We start from the raw sequence: 20,864 nt of genomic DNA, 5'->3' as shown, positions 1-20,864 counted from the left end.
ATAATCAGAGAGTAGACTAAGGAATGTGGGTCAAGTTGAGAAAATAAGAGGAAGTAATTGGGGGGGGGAGTCAGGAGATACTTTTATTGGGGCAAGTTTTATCGGATACGATGGTTTAACAAACAAGGCAAAGACACTTGATGCGAGTGGTAGGATGGCAGCCAGATGGCTTCACTCTGATGAGCCTACGAGCTCTCCAGATTTTATCTGGCACTCAGTGCTTTACCCGAAGAATATAACCCCTAACCCGGATGTAAACAGTCCCCACGTGTTGTGGCTCTGTAAACGGAGGCTGAACGCTGATATAATTAATATTACAAGAGAATAATTAACAGGAAAATTAGTTTTATTTTGGCTAAATATCAGCTTGAATTGTACTCAGGATTTTCACCGCGAATAGTTTTCGATCAGAAAGTAGGTGAGTTGATAATGTATGTAAATGTAGCCGTTTACCTCCGTCAAGGATCATTAGCTATGTTAGCTAGCTACAAATGTACAGTGGTGAATTACTGCTGTAATTCACTCACTAAGTCGCTGAATTCCTGTATTTATGCCCAGGGTGTCGTCGCTAACATGTTTGCGGAGGAGGAATGGACAGATAACATGCCAATTAATGAACAGGCCCACTCTGCAGCGAAGACTGAGCTTCTTGTTGGGAAGGTAGATTTCTAGCACGTTAAACGTAATATCTTAAGTGTTTTTATTAATATTATTATTAGCTGATGCTCTTTAGGCTTTTTTCCATAAGGCCATGTGCCATCACTCGAAATATGATTGGTTATGTTGTGCTTTTGCTTGACTATGATGTGTTTTAGCGTTATTGTTTCTTAAAAATATCTGGTAATTATTTGTCTTCAATCCCACCCCCCACCATAGCACAAGGCAATCAGCAGGCACTGCCTTAAGCGAACTCTCCAGACCTTAGGATCAGCCCCAAACTGGGGATGTCTACAAACATTTGTAGATGGTGATGAAGAATCAGAAGAAGCTCCTGAACATCTTTTCAAGATGAAGAAGCAAAAGTGCAAAAAACAGAGGAAAACCTCTGGTACAGGAACTGAAGGAGACATGGGCAGGGAAACGGATATGCTGCAGAACCCTGTGAAGAAGCGAAAAGCAAAGCTTAAAATGGACACAGCCAACACTGAAAGTAGTAGAATCCGAGCAGATTAGACATTGTCCATTTTGTCTTGTTATCCTTTAATTACAATTATCTCATGTTTTGCAGGTTCTAAAAAATTGTATAAAGCAGAAGATTCTACTGATAAAAGACTAAGCCGACAACAGTGGAAGAATAAAATGAAGAACAAGAGACGGTGCAAGAATAAATTCCTTCTGGGTTCAGCTGGAGTTGCAGATCTTAAATTGGAGGAAAAATTGAGGCAGATGCAGGGCCTCTCAGTAGCAGGGAAAATGCAGAATAACGATTTGTCACTTTGGAGAATGGCATCAGTGGAGAAGAATGATAATATACCTTTGAGTATAGACACGTGTGAAAAACCCCAGGGTATTAGAAAAAAAGGAAACAAAGACCCAGCTCAATTAACAGCTATAAAACCAGTCTGTAATGGGATGAAAACAAATGCACCTAATCAGTGTGAAAAACAAAGTCCTCTTAAAGTGGATAAAAACGCTTGGCTTCAGGCTAAGAAATTGCGGAGGTTTTTGAACATCCATGCCACTGAAAATGATGAGAAACTAAGTGATATAAGTCTTGTACAGGAAAAAGAAGATTTTAAAAACATCAGTGAAAGTCAAAAGGATCGCTCCAGTGCCTTAAGGTCCCGGATGGAGAAGCGGTTACAATCAGCCCGGTTCCGTCACATAAATGAGCTACTTTACACATCAACAAGTGGTGAAGCCAAACGTCTATTTCAGCAGGACCCTGATGCCATCAGGATTTACCATAAAGGCTACACTGAGCAAGTGAAACACTGGCCCACAAACCCAGTGGATCCCATCATCTCCTATATTCAGCAAAAGTGAGAGAAGCTGCTTCTTTTTGATTCTGTCTCTTAAATCAGTGTTTCTTTGGGGTCTGTGGCTTTATTATTTCATTGTAGTGGTGAAAATCACCACCACCTACCATTTACACAGTTATAATGTTTATTATTGAGTTTTTAGTTATTAGCTTATTTGGCTGGTCACTTGAATGGTTTTCAGTTGATATTCATTCAAAATTAGGGCTTATAAATGTCAGTTTGTCTCTAATGACAATAAAAACAAATGTTCCCTGTTGTGGGAAGTTTAAGGGGAAAAATTACATGGCTCCAGTAAATTGGCAAAAAATTATTGTACACGTTTTAAATAATGAGCAGAATATTTGCTTTATGTTACTACTTTTAACTCTTAGGCAGCTGGGCCATAGAAGGTGCACGCTGCATGCTGCACGCTACACGTGTGTAAAGAAAAGTGGACAAACGTAGCATGACTTGCTCTGGGCCATAGAACGGCGTTCACGTTGCACGCTGCACACTTCACGCGTGAAGCGAGAAATGAACATGCACACTTTTTTTTTTCTAGGCGTGAAGATGGAAATTCCAGTCAATGCATGCGGTCACCGCCGCGCCAGCCAATCAGAACGGGTCTAGGGAGATAACTCTATGCTTTCAGGGGAAAACTTCAGAAAAAATATAATTGAATGGTATAATTGAAAAATAGTTCTTCATCGGGATTGTCAAGCAGATTATAGAATGTTCGGTGAAATTCACCACGGGTTTCTCTCAGAAGGAAGTGTTCTCGGCTCCAAATTCTGTTCCTTTTTCTCTTCCTCTGTCTCAGTAAAAGCAGAATGAGGCAATCGTCGTCATCCGAAGAGTCCATATTGTTGGTTACTCGGTCAAAGTAGAACAGACGCAACACGTGAACATCCAAGCATGAAGTTTAATGGCCCAGGGTCCGGTTCTTCACGTGAACGTGTAGCGTGTAGCATGCAGCGTGCAGCGTGAACCTTCTATGGCCCAGCTGCCTTAGCCTTCTGAGCAGAATGGTTAAATGCCTTTTAACAGTGGGTGTTTGTTTTAATTGTCAGATCGTCATCTTTGGTAATAGCAGACTTTGGCTGTGGAGATTGCAAGATTGCACGAAGTGTGAAGAACAAAGTGCACTGCTTTGATTTGGCTCCTGTTTGTGACCTTGTCACTGCCTGTGATATGGCCAATGTAAGGTGGTTGTTTGTTTGTTTGTTTCTCCTCTCCCCAATCAGACATTCTTGTATTATATATCAAGCTTTCAGATGATGAAGTTCCTTCCATTTTCCCCATAGAGAAGTGTGTCTCATCATTTTTGGTTCCATTTGTCAACGTCTTAGCATGTCCCTTGTTTTATATAATTGATTCATAACAAAGCTATGGATTGATCACTACTTTCTATAAAACCATACCAGTGATGAGGGGTTGCAGAGACTAGTTGACTGATGCTTTCACTTGTTGCTGCAGTGGTGAGCTGTTGGGATGGTAGAAAATAGTAATGAAGCATAGAGTAAAGAAAGCAAGTTAAATATGCTTTGTTAGTCTGAACTATTTTAGATTACCTGAAGCCTATTTTCTGGTAAACTGCATCGTGTAGGATGTCCCAGTTTTTGTTCCCTATGCTGGGGACAATAATTTTTAATTGTTAAACTTTTGGTTTAATGAAATGCTATCACTTTCATATTATTTTGTATGAAGTGAGGAGGTGTACACAGCACATACCTAATGTTTTTTTAACCCACTTCCACCTGCTCCCAAAGGAACTGTGACTAATGCTGCTGGCTCCAAAATTTATTTTTGTTGATAAATGTAAATAAATGTTTAAAAAGCTGCAATTGCTGCATATTGGGTTAGAATGCTATAGCTGGTAAGCACAAAATCCCTATACAACGTAACATAAATCATACCCTGGCAAACCTCAGCATCAAAGTAAACTGCTTGTTTTCGCTACCGACAGGCTCATAATGTTATAAGTGTCTGACAACATTAAAAGGATCCCTACACAGTTGCACCTGTGTCTGCATACCTAGGGTACGGTTCCGGTGTACTTTCCTGAAGACTGGATGTTTCCCAACAGTCCTTGATTAATAATCAAGTAGGCATGAAAGTTGTTGTGCGCATCTTCTGTTTTATCTGGTCTCGCAAAATAATCAGTTAATTTACAGTGTTTTCCCCAGAAAAAAATTAAAGCCCTAAATTCTGGCATAATGATACACAGAAAATTGAGCAGGCGCCAAAGGCGCTAAGCAAAACTAAGGGGGGAAATTTTTTGAAAATGGATGCTCTCAGGTGCATTTTCAGGGTCTCTGAGAGGTTTTAGATACATGATTATAGGATAGATTTTACCAATATTTCAATGATTTCTGACCTAAATAGTATTAATGTATACACATTTGAAATTTCACCTTAAAGTTCAACATTCAAGTTAAACTGTTTTGTTATAGATTACTTAGGTGTATGATAGATTGAAAATCTACGGGGATCCCTTAATTATCTATGATCAAGTAGTGTTGTAACAAAAATGTGCATGAAAATATGAACAGTGGTTTGCTCCATCTTATGCAATCCAATGAACAGAATCGATCTTCGTGACCTCCTGTTGATCACAAAGGTATCTGAACCTAAGAACTGCCACCTTAAAATAAGTTGCTGTATTACTATAACTGTAATGATTTAGAATGTTTCAATTACCATAATGTATGTATAACTAAGATGCGCTGAAAAGTAAGGGAACTGCATATTATAAAGTTTAAATTTTGGCACTTTATTAAATGGACTAGATTAAGATTAAAACATATTTAAAGGAAAAGAAAACTTAATTCATACATTTAAGTTTGCAGAAAGATTATGTACTTATTAACAAATTTTCTTCATGAATGTGTTTATAAGTGTCAAATGTAGCATAATTTCAAATAATAATGATAAGCATATTTGGCAATGTGATGTCACTGTGACCCTTTAACAAAAGAATAATCCGGAGCCTTCTTTTGTTAAATGGATCCCAGTGACATCACACTGCCAAAAATGCTTAAGATTATTTGAAATTGTGCTATATTTGACACATTTGGACAACTTCACTTGTGTTTCATCTCATCTCATTATCTCTAACTGCTTTATCCTGTTCTACAGGGTCGCAGGCAAGCTGGAGCCTATCCCAGCTGACTACAGGCGAAAGGCAGGGTCATCACAGGGCTGACACATACACAGACAACCATTCACACCTACGGTCAATTTGGAGTCACCAGTTAACCTAACCTGCATGTCTTTGGACTATGGGGGGAAACCGGAGCACCCGGAGGAAACCCACGCGGACACGGGGAGAACATGCAAACTCCGCACAGAAAGGCCCTCGCCGGCCACGGGGCTCGAACCCGGAACTTCTTGCTGTGAGGTGACAGCGCTAACCACTACACCACCATGCCACCCCCATGAGAGTGTTTATAAATACATAATCTTTCTGCAAACCCAAATTAATGAATTAAGTTTTCTACTCCTTTAAAGCAGATTAATTCTCCTTGGCTTTTGCTTGGCCCAATGTTGGGCAACCCTCTCATAGTCCATTTCACTGTCATCCATGCTAATGTGGATCAAATTGTCCAGCGAGTGCTTTTTTTTTTTTTTTTTTAGCCAGTCGCTGTGATCAAAATTGACGACGTTTTCGTTGTCATGACAGTTGTCTGGTTTTGTCTGCCATCACTCACATGGGTTTGTTAACGTTTAGTCAACCAATCTTTGATCGAAGCCGTAATGATAATAGACTAGGTCAAACGTTTGTGATTAAAATCAGTCGGCTTTGTCTGTCTGGTGGGGGACAACATCGGCAGCCAATGAGATTGCTTATAATCTCATCTCATTATCTCTAGCCGCTTTATCCTTCTACAGGGTCGCAGGCAAGCTGGAGCCTATCCCAGCTGACTACGGGCGAAAGGCGGGGTACACCCTGGACAAGTCGCCAGGTCATCACAGGGCTGACACATAGACACAGGCAACCATTCACACTCACATTCACACCTACGGTCAATTTAGAGTCACCAGTTAACCTAACCTGCATGTCTTTGGACTGTGGGGGAAACCGGAGCACCCGGAGGAAACCCACGCGGACACGGGGAGAACATGCAAACTCCGCACAGAAAGGCCCTCGCCGGCCACAGGGCTCGAACCCAGGACCTTCTTGCTGTGAGGCGACAGCGCTAACCACTACACCACCGTGCCGCCCCGAGATTGCTTATAATGAATCGGAAAATTCCGGGATGTCTGACGTTTTCTTTCGATATTTTTATTGGATGGTTTGAACACGTGATCTTGACCTAGCCAACAGATTACAGTTTGTTTACGTCATACCACGCGAACATATTACTTTGACAGAATCAACACAAACATTGGGAAAAAAAAAGACTGCTTGTTTAACACAAATATCAATCAGTATGTAAATGGATCTGTTATTTGCTCTCCTATGTGTCTAGTTACTTGTGGGTAGGAAATTTAACGTAACAGTATAAATCTAAGCGTATTGGAATTTAACTAAAGCGACCAAGCGTATCGGGCCCGATACACCGATACGCTTTGGGGAAAACCATGAATTTACCTGATGACCTCTCTCCTTTAGCTGCAGTTTTGTGTTTGTGGAACTTAAGTGAGCTTCTAGATCGCAAGCACCTTTATTTGACACTGATGCATACGTGCCAGCTTTGCAGATCATGCATTCTGCTTCCCATGGATCCCGACTGAGATGAAAACATGGGAATTTTTCCTGTAAGTCGTCTGTGAATTTACATTTGTATTTGGGCAATTTGTAAAGCTGTTTATATGCTCTTTGCTTTATTTTTTTTCTTGTCTTGTGCCACTGTCAGCAGCAAGCTGCTGCTCTGTCTCTTGGTTGTTGCTGTGTTGCTGAGAGTAATGATTGAAGTGCAGTTTAACCTGTGAAGGGTGTGTACATGATCAACCAGTGGCGATGTGCAAAAAGGCAGGACCTAAAGTCAAAGGTTAAAGAATAGAGACTATAGAAAGCAAAAGCCGATCCCAGACATTTTTGATGATTTAGAGATCCCAGCCGGACAGATTTTTTTAGGCCCCAAGAAGAGAACGTGTCTGGAAAAGGAGGACGTACGGTCACCCTCATGCCAAAATTGTAAATTGATCTAATCATTACTTATTTATCATCTGATAAATAAGTAAAAGGATATTATTTCTAAGAGCAGAAAAGACCCTGTTAAACATCTTGCTATATTTCAAACCTTACTTGTTTTTATAAATACTTTAGAGTTGTGTGTTCCAAATTAACTTTCTGTTTGAGCATTTCATAATATGTCTCAAGGCCAGGGGCTGTATTTCTGCCTTTAATCCTCTGAGGTCTGAGGGTATTTTCTGGCACTCTAATGATTTTGGCATATTCTGATTTTGTTGTCAATTTCAACAAATCTAAGCAGTATTTTCAAAGTCATATGACTTTTGTATTCAGCACAAGTTCAACTACAATAGTATTATAGCTGCTACTATTTTAATATAATAGTAGTATGTCATGATTGTCAACAGGTAGCCTAAACTATGGCTGACAGATTTTATCCTGTTTACGGTGGGCGTTCCCACCATAAAAGAGAAACCAATCAAAACCGAAAAAGTGAAAGTGATTATTATGCTGTTACCATGTGAATAGTCTTTTATGAATGCGTAAGTGGTTGCTCAGCGCTCCGACTCCAGTGTGACTGAGTAAGGTGACAAGTTTTATGTTTCATCTACTTTAGGTAATTAAAAAATATATAATACAACCCCTGGCAAAAAGTATGGAATCACCAGTCTTGGATGAGCACTCATTCAGACGTTTTATTCTGTAGAACAAACTGAGATCACAAACATGGTACAATAATAGTCATTCCAAAGTGCACCTTCTTGGCCTTCAGAAACACTAAAATAAACGAAGAAAATACATTGTGATAGTCAGCAAATGTTACTTTTATAGACCAAGCACAGGGAAAAAATATGGAATCACTCAATTCTGAGGAAAAAAATATGGAATCACTCAATTTTCAGGTAGAAAATAAGGACTCACCCAGTCAATTTCCTTCCCTAAATTGACACCTGCCTCAGATTAGATCTGCTCGTTAGTCTGCAGTTAGAAACAGCGCAGTTATCACACCTTGGAGGGCTGCTGGACCAAGTGGATTGGCAAGAATCATGGCTCCAACAAGAGAGATGTCTCTTGAAACAAAAGAGAGGATTGTCAAACTTCTTAAAGAAGGTAACTCTTCACGCATGGTTGCCAAAGATGTGGGCTGTTCACAGTCAGCTGTATCTAAGATATGGACCAAGTACAAACAGCATGGGAAGGTTTTTAAAGCCAAGCGTACTGGTAGACCAAGGAAGACATCAAAGCGTCAAGACAAAAAACTTAAGGCCATACGTCTTGAAAACCGAAAAAGTACAACAAAACAAATGAAGCATAAATGGGAGGAAGCTGGAGTCAATGTACAAGTATGTGACCGAACCGTGAGAAATCGCCTAAAGGAAATGGGATTTTCATATAGGAAAGCTAAAAGAAAACCATCACTGACACCAAACAGAAAAGAACAAGACTACAGTGGGCTAAGGAGAAGCAATCATGGACTGTGGATGACTGGATGAAAGTTATCTTCAGTGATGAATCACGAATCTTCATTGGACAAGGTGATGATGCTGGAACTTTTGTTTGGTGCCGTTCCAGTGAGATTTATGAAGAGGACTGCCTGAAGAAAACATCCAAATTTCCACAATCCTTGATGATATGGGGCTGCATGTCAGGCAAAGGCACTGGGGAGATGGCTGTGGTTACTTCTTCAATAAATGCACAGGTTTACATTGACATTTTGGGCAGTTTTCTTATCCCTTCAATTGAAAAGATGTTTGGGGATGATGAAATAATTTTCCAAGATGACAATGCATCGTGCCATAGAGCAAAAACTGTGAAAGCATTCCTTGGTGAAAGACACATCCAGTCAATGTCATGGCCTGCAAATAGTCCAGATCTCAACCCAATAGAAAACTTGTGGTGGAAATTGAAAAAAATGGTCCACGACAAGGCTCCGGCCTGCAAAGCTGATCTGGCAACTGCAATCAAAGAGAGTTGGCACCAGATTGATGAAGAATACTGTTTGTCACTCATCAAGTCCATGCCTAAGAGACTGCAAGCCGTTATAAAAGCCAGAGGTGGTGCAACTAAGTACTAGTGATGTGTTTTGAATGTTCTTTTGTTTGTCTGTTTTTCATGATTCTATATTTTTTTTTCCTCAGAATTGAGTGATTCCATATTTTTTTTCCCTGTGCTTGGTCTATAAAAGTAACATTTACTGACTTCCACAATGCTTTTTCTTCATTTCTTTTAGTGTTTCTGAAGGCCAAGAAGGTGCACTTTGGAATGACTTTATTATTGTATCATGTTTGTGATCTGAGTTTGTTCTACAGAATAAAACGTGTGAATGAGTGCTCATTCAAGACTGGTGATTCCATACTTTTTGCCAGGGGTTGTATTATTTGGCAGTGGGCACATAGGAAAGTGTAAAGTATAAACTTTGTTAGTATGTTTATCATGCTGGTTTAGAGTGAGTAGGTCATGTATTTAACCCCAGAGGGTTAACTATGCCCTGCTTAAGTTCCTCCACAAACAAGTACAACCCCGATTCCAAAAAAGTTGGGACAAAGTAAAAATTGTAAATAAAAACGGAATGCAATAATTTACAAATCTCAAAAACTGATATTGTATTCACAATAGAACATAGACAACATATCAAATGTCGAAAGTGAGACATTTTGAAATTTCATGACGGCAACACATCTCAAAAAAGTTGGGACAGGGGCAATAAGAGGCTGGAAAAGTTAAAGGTACAAAAAAGGAACAGCTGGAGGACCAAATTGCAACTCATTAGGTCAATTGGCAATAGGTCATTTAACATGACTGGGTATAAAAAAGAGCATCTTGGAGTGGCAGCGGCTCTCAGAAGTAAAGATGGGAAGAGGATCACCAATCCCCCTAATTTTGCGCCGACAAATAGTGGAGCAATATCAGAAAGGAGTTTGACAGTGTAAAATTGCAAAGAGTTTGAACATATCATCATCTACAGTGCATATTATCATCAAAAGATTCAGAGAATCTGGAAGAATCTCTGTGCGTAAGGGCCAAGGCCGGAAAACCATACTGGGTGCCCGTGATCTTCGGGCCCTTAGATGGCACTGCATCACATACAGGCATGCTTCTGTATTGGAAATCACAAAATGGGCTCAGGAATATTTCCAGAGAACATTATCTGTGAACACAATTCACCATGCCATCTGCCATTGGCAGCTAAAACTCTATAGTTCAAAGAAGAAGCCGTATCTAAACATGATCCAGAACCGCAGACGTCTTCTCTTGGCCAAGGCTCATTTAAAATGGACTGTGGCAAAGTGGAAAACTGTTCTGTGGTCAGACGAATCAAAATTTGAAGTTCTTTATGGAAATCAGGGACGCCGTGTCATTCGGATTAAAGAGGAGAAGGACGACCCAAGTTATCAGTGCTCAGTTCAGAAGCCTGCATCTCTGATGGTACGGGGTTGCATTAGTGCCTGTGGCATGGGCAGCTTACACATCTGGAAAGACACCATCAATGCTGAATTCAGGTTCTAGAGCAACATATGCTCCCATCCAGACGACGTCTTTTTCAGGGAAGACCTTGCATTTTCCAACATGACAATGCCAAACCACATACTGCATCAGTTACAGCATCATGGCTGCGTAGAAGAAGGGTCCGGGTACTGAACTGGCCAGCCTGCAGTCCAGATTTCACCCATAGAAAACATTTGGCGCATCATAAAACGGAAGATACGACAAAAAAGACCTAAGACAGTTGAGCAACTAGAATCCTACATTAGACAAGAATGGGTTAACATTCCTATCCCTAAACTTGAGCAACTTGTCTCCTCAGTCCCCAGACGTTTACAGACTGTTGTAAAGAGAAAAGGGGATGTCTCACAGTGGTAAACATGGCCTTGTCCCAACTTTTTTGAGATGTGTTGTTGTCCATGAAATTTAAAATCACCTAATTTTTCTCTTTAAATGATACATTTTCTCAGTTTAAACATTTGATGTGTCATCTATGTTCTATTCTGAATAAAATATGGAATTTTGAAACTTCCACATCATTTGCATTCCGTTTTTATTTACAATTTGTACTTTGTCCCAACTTTTTTGGAATCAGGGTTGTAGATGTTATTAGTTACAGGTAGTGTCTCGTGGGAATAGGTGACCTTTTAAAGTCTTATTTCTTATTTCCAAGCATCTTTCATCCATGTTATTGGAACTATGTACTTTTTTAAAGGTAATTAACAAGCAGGTTGGCGTTTTCAAGAGATGAAACTGACATCTCCTCCTAAAAGAGGAATGTTATTTCCTTCCTATGCCATTCATTCATTTAACAACTGACCAGACTTTGGCATCTCGCTTGACAATTTAAAACAGTAGGTCCTCCAACTGTTGTTCTTTGTTGTCTTGATTTTATTTCCTTGGTAATGTCCCAAGATATTTAAACTGTGTAAGGTTGTCTGTTGTAGGATATCATCTTAATAATCTAAAAGCTTTACTTGTACTTCTAACAGCTTTTCACATTCTTTAGTCCACCAGGTGTCTGTTTTCCTCTCCCGACCTATACCTTGTTTCGGAATAGCTACTGTGGTTGCAGCAGATATGAGGGATGTCAGCAATTTATTCTGGTCATCTATTATTAATGATCATTGACTCCTGATAACAAGTCATTACATGAACTTTCAAACTTTTCCCAATCAGATTTCAAAAAGTTAAACCTTCCCACTAAACCATGAACCTCAGTCTTTTAACTTCCATCCAAATGTACCTGAAGTTGGAACCCAAGGTATCTCTACCCAAGTTATTTGAATCTAGTATTTCCCATTCAGTCTTACCTGCTAATTCCCTAAACACTATAATTAAATGGAAGCCCAAATGAGCCTAGTCAGTTTGTGTTCTACTTGTGTTCTGGACCCGTTGACACAATCCCTCAAACTAATTCTTTGAGGGATTGTGTCTGCATTGAACGTTAACACAGTTTGGCTATTGACTTTTTCTCCATTTCTCGTCAGCTGGAAGCGTTTAGCATCTATGACCTTTCCTCCTTTGATTTTCTGCAGAATTTCTTAATACTTAATGTCAGTAGAGACTCCATAATTCACACCTTTAGCCCTGTTGTTTCTTCCTGGCACATAAACTTCCACAGCACGTTTATCCGGGGATTTAAGAGACTCCTCTTTGCTGCCTGTACTTGATTTATTCTTCTCCTTCCAATTTCTATTGAATTTAGTTTTAACTAACTGAAATCCTTCTCCTCCACTCCCCTCCAGACTGTGCGTGTACCCCCATCCCACCAAACGGCATGCTACAAGAAAAAAATAATATATAGTAGTAGTCACCTGATACCAGTTTGGTGGTGTTACTCTTCTCCCTCTCAAAATGTCCACCTATGATCTAAAATGGCTCACGGTGGCTTGAATAAGTGTGACAAGTTAGTTAGAGCATCTATCTCAGCATGGCAGAGTCAACTCCAACTTTTCTGATGTTTACAAAAGATCCATTCCATGTTGTCATAATCAGCTAAATATTCTGGCATTACATTCAAGAAATACCGAGAGTTGGCCTAGTGATTAGCGTGTCTGCCTTTCAACAGGGAGAAGGTGAGTTCTACTCATGGTCAGGTCATACCAAAGACCATCATAAAAATGGTACCTACTGTCGTCAATACAGATGTGAGTGGGGAGTCAAACTCTCGCGGTTACCAGAGGACTAGCCCCCCACTGTAACCCTAGCTATGTAATAGGCGAGAGGCCGAGGGCTATGGAAACGGAGATCGGCGCCACATGGCGTGGGAAGGACTTTGTTTTGATTTGACGTTCAAGAAATAAACTTCAAAAATTCTGTGTGATGACATTTTTTTAAACACCACAAAACAGCCCCCGTGTGATTATTAGCGTGTTGTGTCAGAGATTGGAAGAAGAGAAAGGTAAAACAATGCGTGTAGAAACAGTAATTTTCTACAGTTTCATTAGTTACTGAGGTAAACAGACACGTGTATCTCTGTCGGGATCCTTGCCATGTTGTCAGACACTTTTATAATAACACTATGAGCCTGTCGGTCAGTGCGTTTACATGCACATCCAAATCGAGCTACTGTCGGTAATCGAGCTAAGGGTCCCAGCAGGGGTGCCAGAGAAATCCAATCCTACATGCAGACAAGGAAATCGAGCTATTGTGTGAGGTACATTGTGCACCCGAGCCACAGGTGGCGCTACACGCCCCATCGTGTTGGTACACTTCCGGTTGTCATCATGAAGAAGAGCTATTCAAGAGTATAAACAAAGTTATCAGTTCCATGTTCACAAGAAGAACGACGACGAGGACAGCAACATCGAGAGAGAGAAGATGGACAACAACGAAGCAGCTCAGCACTTGCTGAACATTCTGTACACCATCGCCATCGAGGCTGTTGTGTTTCCCGCTTGTGGTCTCGTCACTCGTCACTTCCGGAAGGGGCAGTGCTGAAGAAGTAGCTCGACTACGTAGCTCGATAGGGTTTACATGCACTAAGTAGCTCGGCTACAATCGCATAATCTAGGTCGTGTAGCCCGATTACGAGAAATCCAGTTCGGTTCGATTTCAGCCGTGCTAAGGTGTTTCCATGGCATTTAGAACTTCGATTTCAGTCGAGCTACGGCAGAAATTCGATTTTCTCTATGTGCATGTAAACGCACTGACTGATGAAAGCAAGCGGTTTACTTTGATGCAAATGCTTGCCAGGTATAGCCGTTTTGCGGTTGCCAGTAGTGGTGGTTCTAACTTGTATGGTGCCCTGGGTGAACCCTATTTTCAGATGTGCGAGCTACCGATGCCATGCGTACTAATGCACCCTCATACCATCACAGATGCTGGGTTTTGAACTTTGTGCTGATAAAAACCCAGATGGTCCCTCTCCTCTTTAGCCTGGAGGATGCGGTGTCCATGATTTCCAAAAAAGAATTTCACATTTCAATTCCTCAGATGACAGGGCAGTTCTCCACTTTGCTTCATGTTATCGTATATGAGCTTGAGCCCAGAGAAGGTGGTGGTATTTCTGGATGGTTTTTTTTTTTTAATGTAGTTTTAACTTGCATTTATGGATGCAGTGATGAACTGTATTTCCAGACATTGGCTTTCTGAAGTGTTCCTGAACCTGTGCAGCAATTTCCATGACAGGATCAAGTCTGTTTTCACTGCAGTGCCACCTGAGGCCCTGAAGGTCACAGGCATCCAGTGTTGGTTTTTCGGCCTTGTCCCTTGCATAGAGACTTCTCCGGATTCTCTGAATCTTATGTTATATACCATAAATGATGTGATCCCCAAATTCTTTGCAGTTTTAATTTGAGAAACGTTATTCTTAAATTGTTGCACTGCTTGCCCTTTCACAGAGTAGTGAACCCCTCCCCATCTTTACTTCTGAGAGACTCCCCCTCTTCGGGATGCTCTTTTCATATTCAGTCATGTTACTGACCTGTTGCCAATTATCCTACTTAGTTTTTTTTTTAACATTGTACATTATTTTGTACATTGTCTTGTGGTATTCTAATTAAGGGGGTTCCAGAGAATGGTTTCATTTATATGATGTGCTTTTGTTTATTGGTTTGCATCTGTACAGGTGCCACTTGATGACTCCACAGTGGATATTGCAGTCTTTTGTCTCTCACTCATGGGGACTAACCTTGCAGACTTTTTGGCAGAAGCAAACAGAGTTCTGGTGATGGGGTAATTTGTGCTTTGATGCCTTTTTAAAAGTAGTACAACTTCCCTGGCTTCCATTTCATTAATGTTGATACTGGCACATCACTTAGAATCATCCAGTTACAACTACAATATGTAAGAAGATATAAGACTCAAGATATAAGATAATTAAAAAAAAAAAAATATATATATATATATATATAGAGAGAGAGAGAGATTTTGGCTTGTGTCTGATAGTCATGTGCTGGTTGCCCAGTGCCCTTTACAGTACTTTCCCTGATTTCTTTTTAAACAAAGAAAACACTCACATGCGTTTTATTTATATATAAACAAACTTTAATCTTTAATTTGTTGCAGGGGTGTCCTCAAAATTGTAGAAGTTGCCAGCAGGTTTGATCATGTACGCCAGTTCATTGGAGCCTTATCTCATCTGGGCTTTAAGTTGGTCCGTAAGGTAGGATGATTTTAGGATGTTAAACCTTCACATTTATTTTTTTGTTGGAGTTTTCAAAATATGTACATAATAATATACAGTATGTTCAACCAGATGTTACTTCCCTAATGGTGATAGTTCCTCTAATTTCTGTAAGTTGAGCTTTTACAAATATACATAATTTGTGTGTATTCAAAATGCTGTTATTGTTTAGTTAGCAAGCAGATCAGGAGTTCGCCATTTGTGCAGTCTGGTCTTCTTTAATACTTTAAGTATACCCTGGAGGTAGGGTTGGCCACAGTTGCATGGTTAATAACTTAATCCATCATAACTAATTTAGTATTAGTGATATGGCAGTTAAGTCCTAAATTTAAAAAAAAAAAAAAAGTAGTGTTTGTGCTCACAAGTTTACATACCCTGGCAGAATCTATGATTCTTTGACCATTTTTCAGAGAATATGAATGATAACACAAAAACATCTTTTCCACTCATGCTTAGTGGTTGGGTGAAACCATTTATTGTCAAACGACTGTGTTTTCTCTTTTTAAATCATAATGACAACAGAAACTACCCAAATGACCCTGATCAAAAGTTCACATACCCTGGTGATTTTGGCTTGATAACATGCACAGAAGTTGACACAAATGGGTTTCAATGGCTACTAAAGGTAACATCCTCACCTGCGATCTGTTTGCTTGTAAACAGTGTGTGTGCATAAAAGCTGAGTGAGTTTCTGGGATCCAGACAGACTCTTGCATCTTTCATCCAGCCACTGACGTTTCTGGATTCTGAGTCATGGGGAAAGCAAAAGAATTGTCAACGGATCTACGAGAAAAGGTAGTTGAACTGTATAAAACAGGAAAGGGATACAAAAAGATATCCATGGAATTGATAATGCCAGTCAGCAGTGTTCAGGGGCCCTGTTAAAATCAAACCACGGTCAGGTAGACCAACAAAAATTTCGGCCACAACTGCCAGGAAAATTGTTCGGGATGCAAAGAAAAACCCACAAATAACATCAGCTGAAATAGAGGACTCTCTGAAAACTAGCGTTGTGGCTGTTTCAAGATGCACAATAAGGAGGCACTTGAAGAAAAATGGGCTGCATGGTCGAGTCGCCAGAAGAAAGCTTAAATTACTGCGCAAATGCCACAAAGTATCTCGCCTACAATACGCCAAACAGCACAGAGACGAGCCTCAAAACTTCTGGAACAAGGTAATTTGGAGTGATGAGACCAAAATTGAACTTTTTGGCCACAACCATAAACGTTACATTTGGAGAGATGTCAACAAGGCCTATGATGAAAGGAACACCATTCCTACTGTAAAGCACGGAGGTGGATCGCTGATGTTTTGGAGATGTGTGAGCTACAAAGGCACAGGAAACTTGGTCAAAGTTGAAGGAAAGATGAATGCAGCACGTTATCAGCAAATTTGCACTCATCAGCCCGGAAGCTGCGCATGGGACGTACTTGGACGTTCCAACATGACAACGATCCAAAACACAAAGCCAAATTGACCTGTCATTGGCTACAGCAGAACAAAGTGAAGGTTCTGGAGTGGCCATCTCAGTCTCCTGACCTCAATATCATTGAGCCACTCTGGGGAGATCTCAAGCGTGCAGTTCATGCAAGACAGCCCAGGAATTTACAGGAACTGGAGGCTTTTTGCCAAGAAAAATGGGCAGCTTTACCATCTGAGAAAATAGAGTCTCATCCACAACTACCACAAAAGACTTCAGGCTGTCATTGATGTTAGAGGGGGCAATACATGGTATTAAGAACTGGGGTATGTAAACTTTTGATCAGGGTCATTTGGATGTTTTTTGTTGTCATTATGATTTAAAAATAGAAAACACAGTTGTTTATCAATAAATGGCTTCACCCAACCACTAGCCATGAGTGGGGGGAAAAAGTTTTTGTGTTATCATTCATATTCTCTGAAAAAAGGCCAAGAAAGCAAAAATTCTGCCAGGGTATGTAAACTTATGAGCACAACTGTGTGTGTGTGTGTGTGTGTGTGTAATAAAATGCATCAAATTTAAATAGAATCATGTAAAGATAAAAGTGCATAAGCAAATGTTTTAAAAATACAACAAACTGTAGTGTGTGGCTAATGGAGCACGAGTTTAGTGACATTTATGGAGTATGAAGTGTAGGTTAATTACACTGCAGCCCTGCTATAACCAACTCTTTCACTACAAACATTTGCATACACCGAACTAAATTCGTGTCCCCCACGTTTAGTGAAAAATGAGTCAATCTTCAAAAAAAAAAAATGATTACTGAGCCATGTGCTCCTCTTCCTACTAGAGACAAAAAGTAATCAAGTCTGCAGTCAAGTTAACAATGTTTTAATGCTGTAAAACAAAGGCTTAAGGAGCCTTGCATAGGTGTTGATCACTAACCGTTATCAAGAATGGTGAGAATGTGCCTAAAATGAAAGCAGTCCAGGATTTCAAGTTTCTTAGGCTACATCCACACGACAACGGCAACGAGATTTAAAAAAATATATATATATCGCGTCCACATGGGCAACGGATCAGTAAAATATCAGGTACATATGGCAACGCAACGCTTGCTGAAAACGATGCAATACACATGCCACACCTCTAGTCTCTGATGCGGTCCCATCAGAGACACAGAACAATAGAAGAAGTAAGGACGCATGCGCATAAACTATTATGTGCGAGACTTCATATTAGCCACAAAGTCAGAAAAATCTGTTCGTAAAATTACGTTATAATGATCAAATACAATGAAAAGTATTTTTCCAGTCTCACCTGTGAAAGGTAATCCCATGTGATCTCGTTTGGATGGCAAACCTGTTGGTACAGTTAAACGCAGCACATGAATGAGGCATCTTTATTCTCCGCTTTGCCCCATCCAATATGGCGGCGAGGATGACGCATGATTCTACGCGGAAGACGGCGTCTTTAATGGTCCGGAATAAATTGAATGCTACATGTTGATGGATTAATTTGTTCTTCTACGCCCTTTTTGAGGAATGTATTGTAGGACTTAAACCAACATCTGAAGAGGTGAGATCACTCCTTTTTTTCCCTATTTTTGCTGGTGGGATTGACTCTGCCCTAAAGGCTGTTCTCTCTCTCTCTCTCTCTGCACCATTACACAATAAATATTCACAGTGAAAATATTTTGTAAGCGCGTTTCATGAACCAAGTTATAGGATTTGTTGACAACTCGCATTGAGTTCGTTACACTTCTACCCGGCGTGAAGCACATGTGGTTGTGACGTCATCGTAAACAAATCTGTTCTACTCATCCAGACGACTTCGCAGCGGCGCCGTTGCCAGATCTTTCCACTCTGGAACCCGTTCTCAAAAGATTTCGTTTTGGGGCACCCAAAACGCCAGTGCCGTGTGGACGCCAGGCCGAAACGATAAACAATTTTATCAGATTCACCTGAATCCGTTGCCATGTGGACAGGGCCTTTGGCAAGTAAAACTGATGGGACATTAGTATTGAACTGTAACAGCTTGTATGTTGGGGCAGTGAGGCACAACAGGTCAAGGTGTGTTTTATTATTTATTTCTACTTTCACTTTTCGGTGACTTTTTAGGTTTTGCATGTGCTTTGGGGAACTCTTGTTACTGGTCAGCTGAAAGACACCCAGAGACACATTAATAGACAGCCAACATTATTAGACACAGGTGTAAGTCCTCATGTTACCTGCTGGTTCAATCTGACTCCTTGCCGTTCTCAGCTGACACTCGACTATGCCCTCGCTGCCACATGTGCATTTTACTAACTGAAAGTTTATAATATCTGCATTATTTTTATGACATTGGAATTGATGACTTATTTCCTTTACTTTGTAAATATGTAAGTGAATTAAACATAAATATAAATTATACACAGTTGGTTTTGTTTTATATAAAAGTGAGTGTTTTGGCATGACGAGTGGGTCCTTTTTCAGTACTACAGACTTTTCGGTATAACAAACTATTTGGACGTCCCCCAAAGAGTTCGTTACAGTGAGTTCGCAGTGTATTTGTATATCTAAAATCCATGTTGGCTTGCACTGTGCAATCTGAAATTGCACAATCAGTGCACTTCTATGACAGTTTTTTTTCTGAATTTTAATGCATCTTTGCTAATTATTTCTGTTTTTTACATTCTGTCTCTAGGACATAGACAACAGCTACTTCTACTCCTTTGAGTTTCTGAAGACACACATCGTTCCAAATGATGTAAAGAAAATAGGGCTTGAACTTAAGCCTTGTTTGTACAAGAAACGGTAGATTCATTGATAATAGGAATGCAGTCAGAGCAGGGAGTTAAAAAACAAAAGGCAACAGTCTAGAGTAATAACACACACGTGCCAGTATGTAAAAAGGAATTGTATTACATGCTCCCTGAATATGGTAAAGTTGAGAGTTTGAAGAACCAAAACTACAGTGTCTGCATACCATTATCATGGTATTGGTGAATTTTGTAAATTAGTTTAGTGCAAAAATTTACATGCATTTACCATTATAGATATAATGGTAAAGAAGAACTATTTAAATTTTGTTTAATAATTTTTAGTTATAATTATAACAGTAGTATACAGTTATAATTAAGATGTCATTCATAATCATTAAACCTTTTGATTAAAAATGCAAAGTTGGTGTGCAGTCTTTTAAATGTATCTCAGTATTTTATAATCATTATCTAAATTTATTTTCTTTGAGTGCACTGACTAATCTTACTTGTCTCATCTTGCAAAGTACTGGATCTAATCTTGTCATAAGCAGAACATGAGTGACAATGTTGTCCACTGAGAGGCTCCAGACTCCATCCTTACTCTAACTGTCCAGATATAGGACCGTTGTAGAGGGACATAGCATAGGAATTGTAAGGTGAACTGTGAGATGAGCAGCTTTGGTTGGAGTTCCTTACTTGAGCTGTGACCCAGAGAAGAGGAAAAGGACAAGGATTAGGTGACTGACCGGGTATCCTGCAAAGCTCCAAGTCGAGTATCTCACAGCGCTCCATGTAGCTCCAATCCGGAAATATTGATCCCGTTTGAGGACTTAAATGTTGGAGATTCCGCAGCACCTAGGACCTGAGGAAGTAGACAAGTTCTATGATGGATGTACTATGTAATGTTTGATCTGTTTTTATACTAAAATGAAACATAGTTGTCAAAAACATGGATTCACTTCAATTTTTTCTAACATTGTCCTAAAAAAAATTTAGATAAATGAGCAAATGATTTAATCATGTGATTTAAGTAGTGTTTGTTGTGGAAGTCTGTGAATTTACTTGTGATAAATCTGATAAAATATCTATCGCTTTGAAAAACACCTTATTGGTTTCGTCTTGGTTGGTACTATTTTAATATACCTGAAAATTCAACATAATGTGAACATAATTCAAACTTGTTCTGTAAAGCCTGCAGTCTTTCTTGAGCCATTTTGTAGTTTGCAAGTTCTGGAAGATGCTTGAATATGCCATCATAATGTCTGACAGCTTCAAAGCTATCTTCAGACTGAAGAAGTAGGATTCTGAGTGTATGACTTCTTAATTTCACTATATTGTCATCTCTCCACCGAATCCCAGAAGCAGAGTATCACTATTATTCAGTGTGGTTTCACTGAATAATAGAAAGTGCTGTACAGCTTTCACAATTTTGTCATCTGAAAATAAATAAAGAGAAAGGTAAGCTGAGTAAAGTATCTCTCAAGGAT

General features: G+C 39.8%; 1 protein-coding gene across 2 annotated transcripts; it reads left to right on the top strand.

The window, feature by feature from the left end:
• The first annotated feature begins 235 nt into the window (after positions 1-235).
• rrp8 (ribosomal RNA processing 8) lies at positions 236-20,325 on the top strand. 2 transcript variants are annotated; one of them, XM_060943721.1, is made up of 8 exons: positions 236-414; positions 559-660; positions 877-1,150; positions 1,229-1,982; positions 3,032-3,161; positions 14,654-14,760; positions 15,094-15,190; positions 19,320-20,325. In XM_060943721.1, the coding sequence occupies exons 2-8, from the start codon at positions 574-576 to the stop codon at positions 19,431-19,433; spliced, it is 1,563 nt and encodes a 520-aa protein (XP_060799704.1). In that variant the 5' UTR covers positions 236-414; positions 559-573; the 3' UTR covers positions 19,434-20,325. The 2 variants fall into 2 exon arrangements, with proteins under 2 accessions (XP_060799704.1, XP_060799703.1); XM_060943720.1 differs by having other exon boundaries at positions 236-418.
• Positions 20,326-20,864: the final 539 nt, after the last annotated feature.

This window comes from Neoarius graeffei, chromosome 17, assembly GCF_027579695.1.
Source record: "Neoarius graeffei isolate fNeoGra1 chromosome 17, fNeoGra1.pri, whole genome shotgun sequence".
NCBI lineage: Eukaryota > Metazoa > Chordata > Actinopteri > Siluriformes > Ariidae > Neoarius > Neoarius graeffei.
Note: the sequence above shows the minus strand (reverse complement) of the source record. Positions and strands in the feature narration are given on the sequence as shown.

Excerpts from the sequence above, each read along its gene's own strand:
- rrp8 (XM_060943721.1), top strand. The coding sequence starts at position 574 with ATGTTTGCGGAGGAGGAATGGACAGATAACATGCCAATTAATGAACAG. Across the intron at positions 1,983-3,031 it reads ATCTCCTATATTCAGCAAAA|ATCGTCATCTTTGGTAATAG; the intron begins GTGAGAGAAGCT and ends TTTAATTGTCAG. Across the intron at positions 15,191-19,319 it reads GCTTTAAGTTGGTCCGTAAG|GACATAGACAACAGCTACTT; the intron begins GTAGGATGATTT and ends TTCTGTCTCTAG.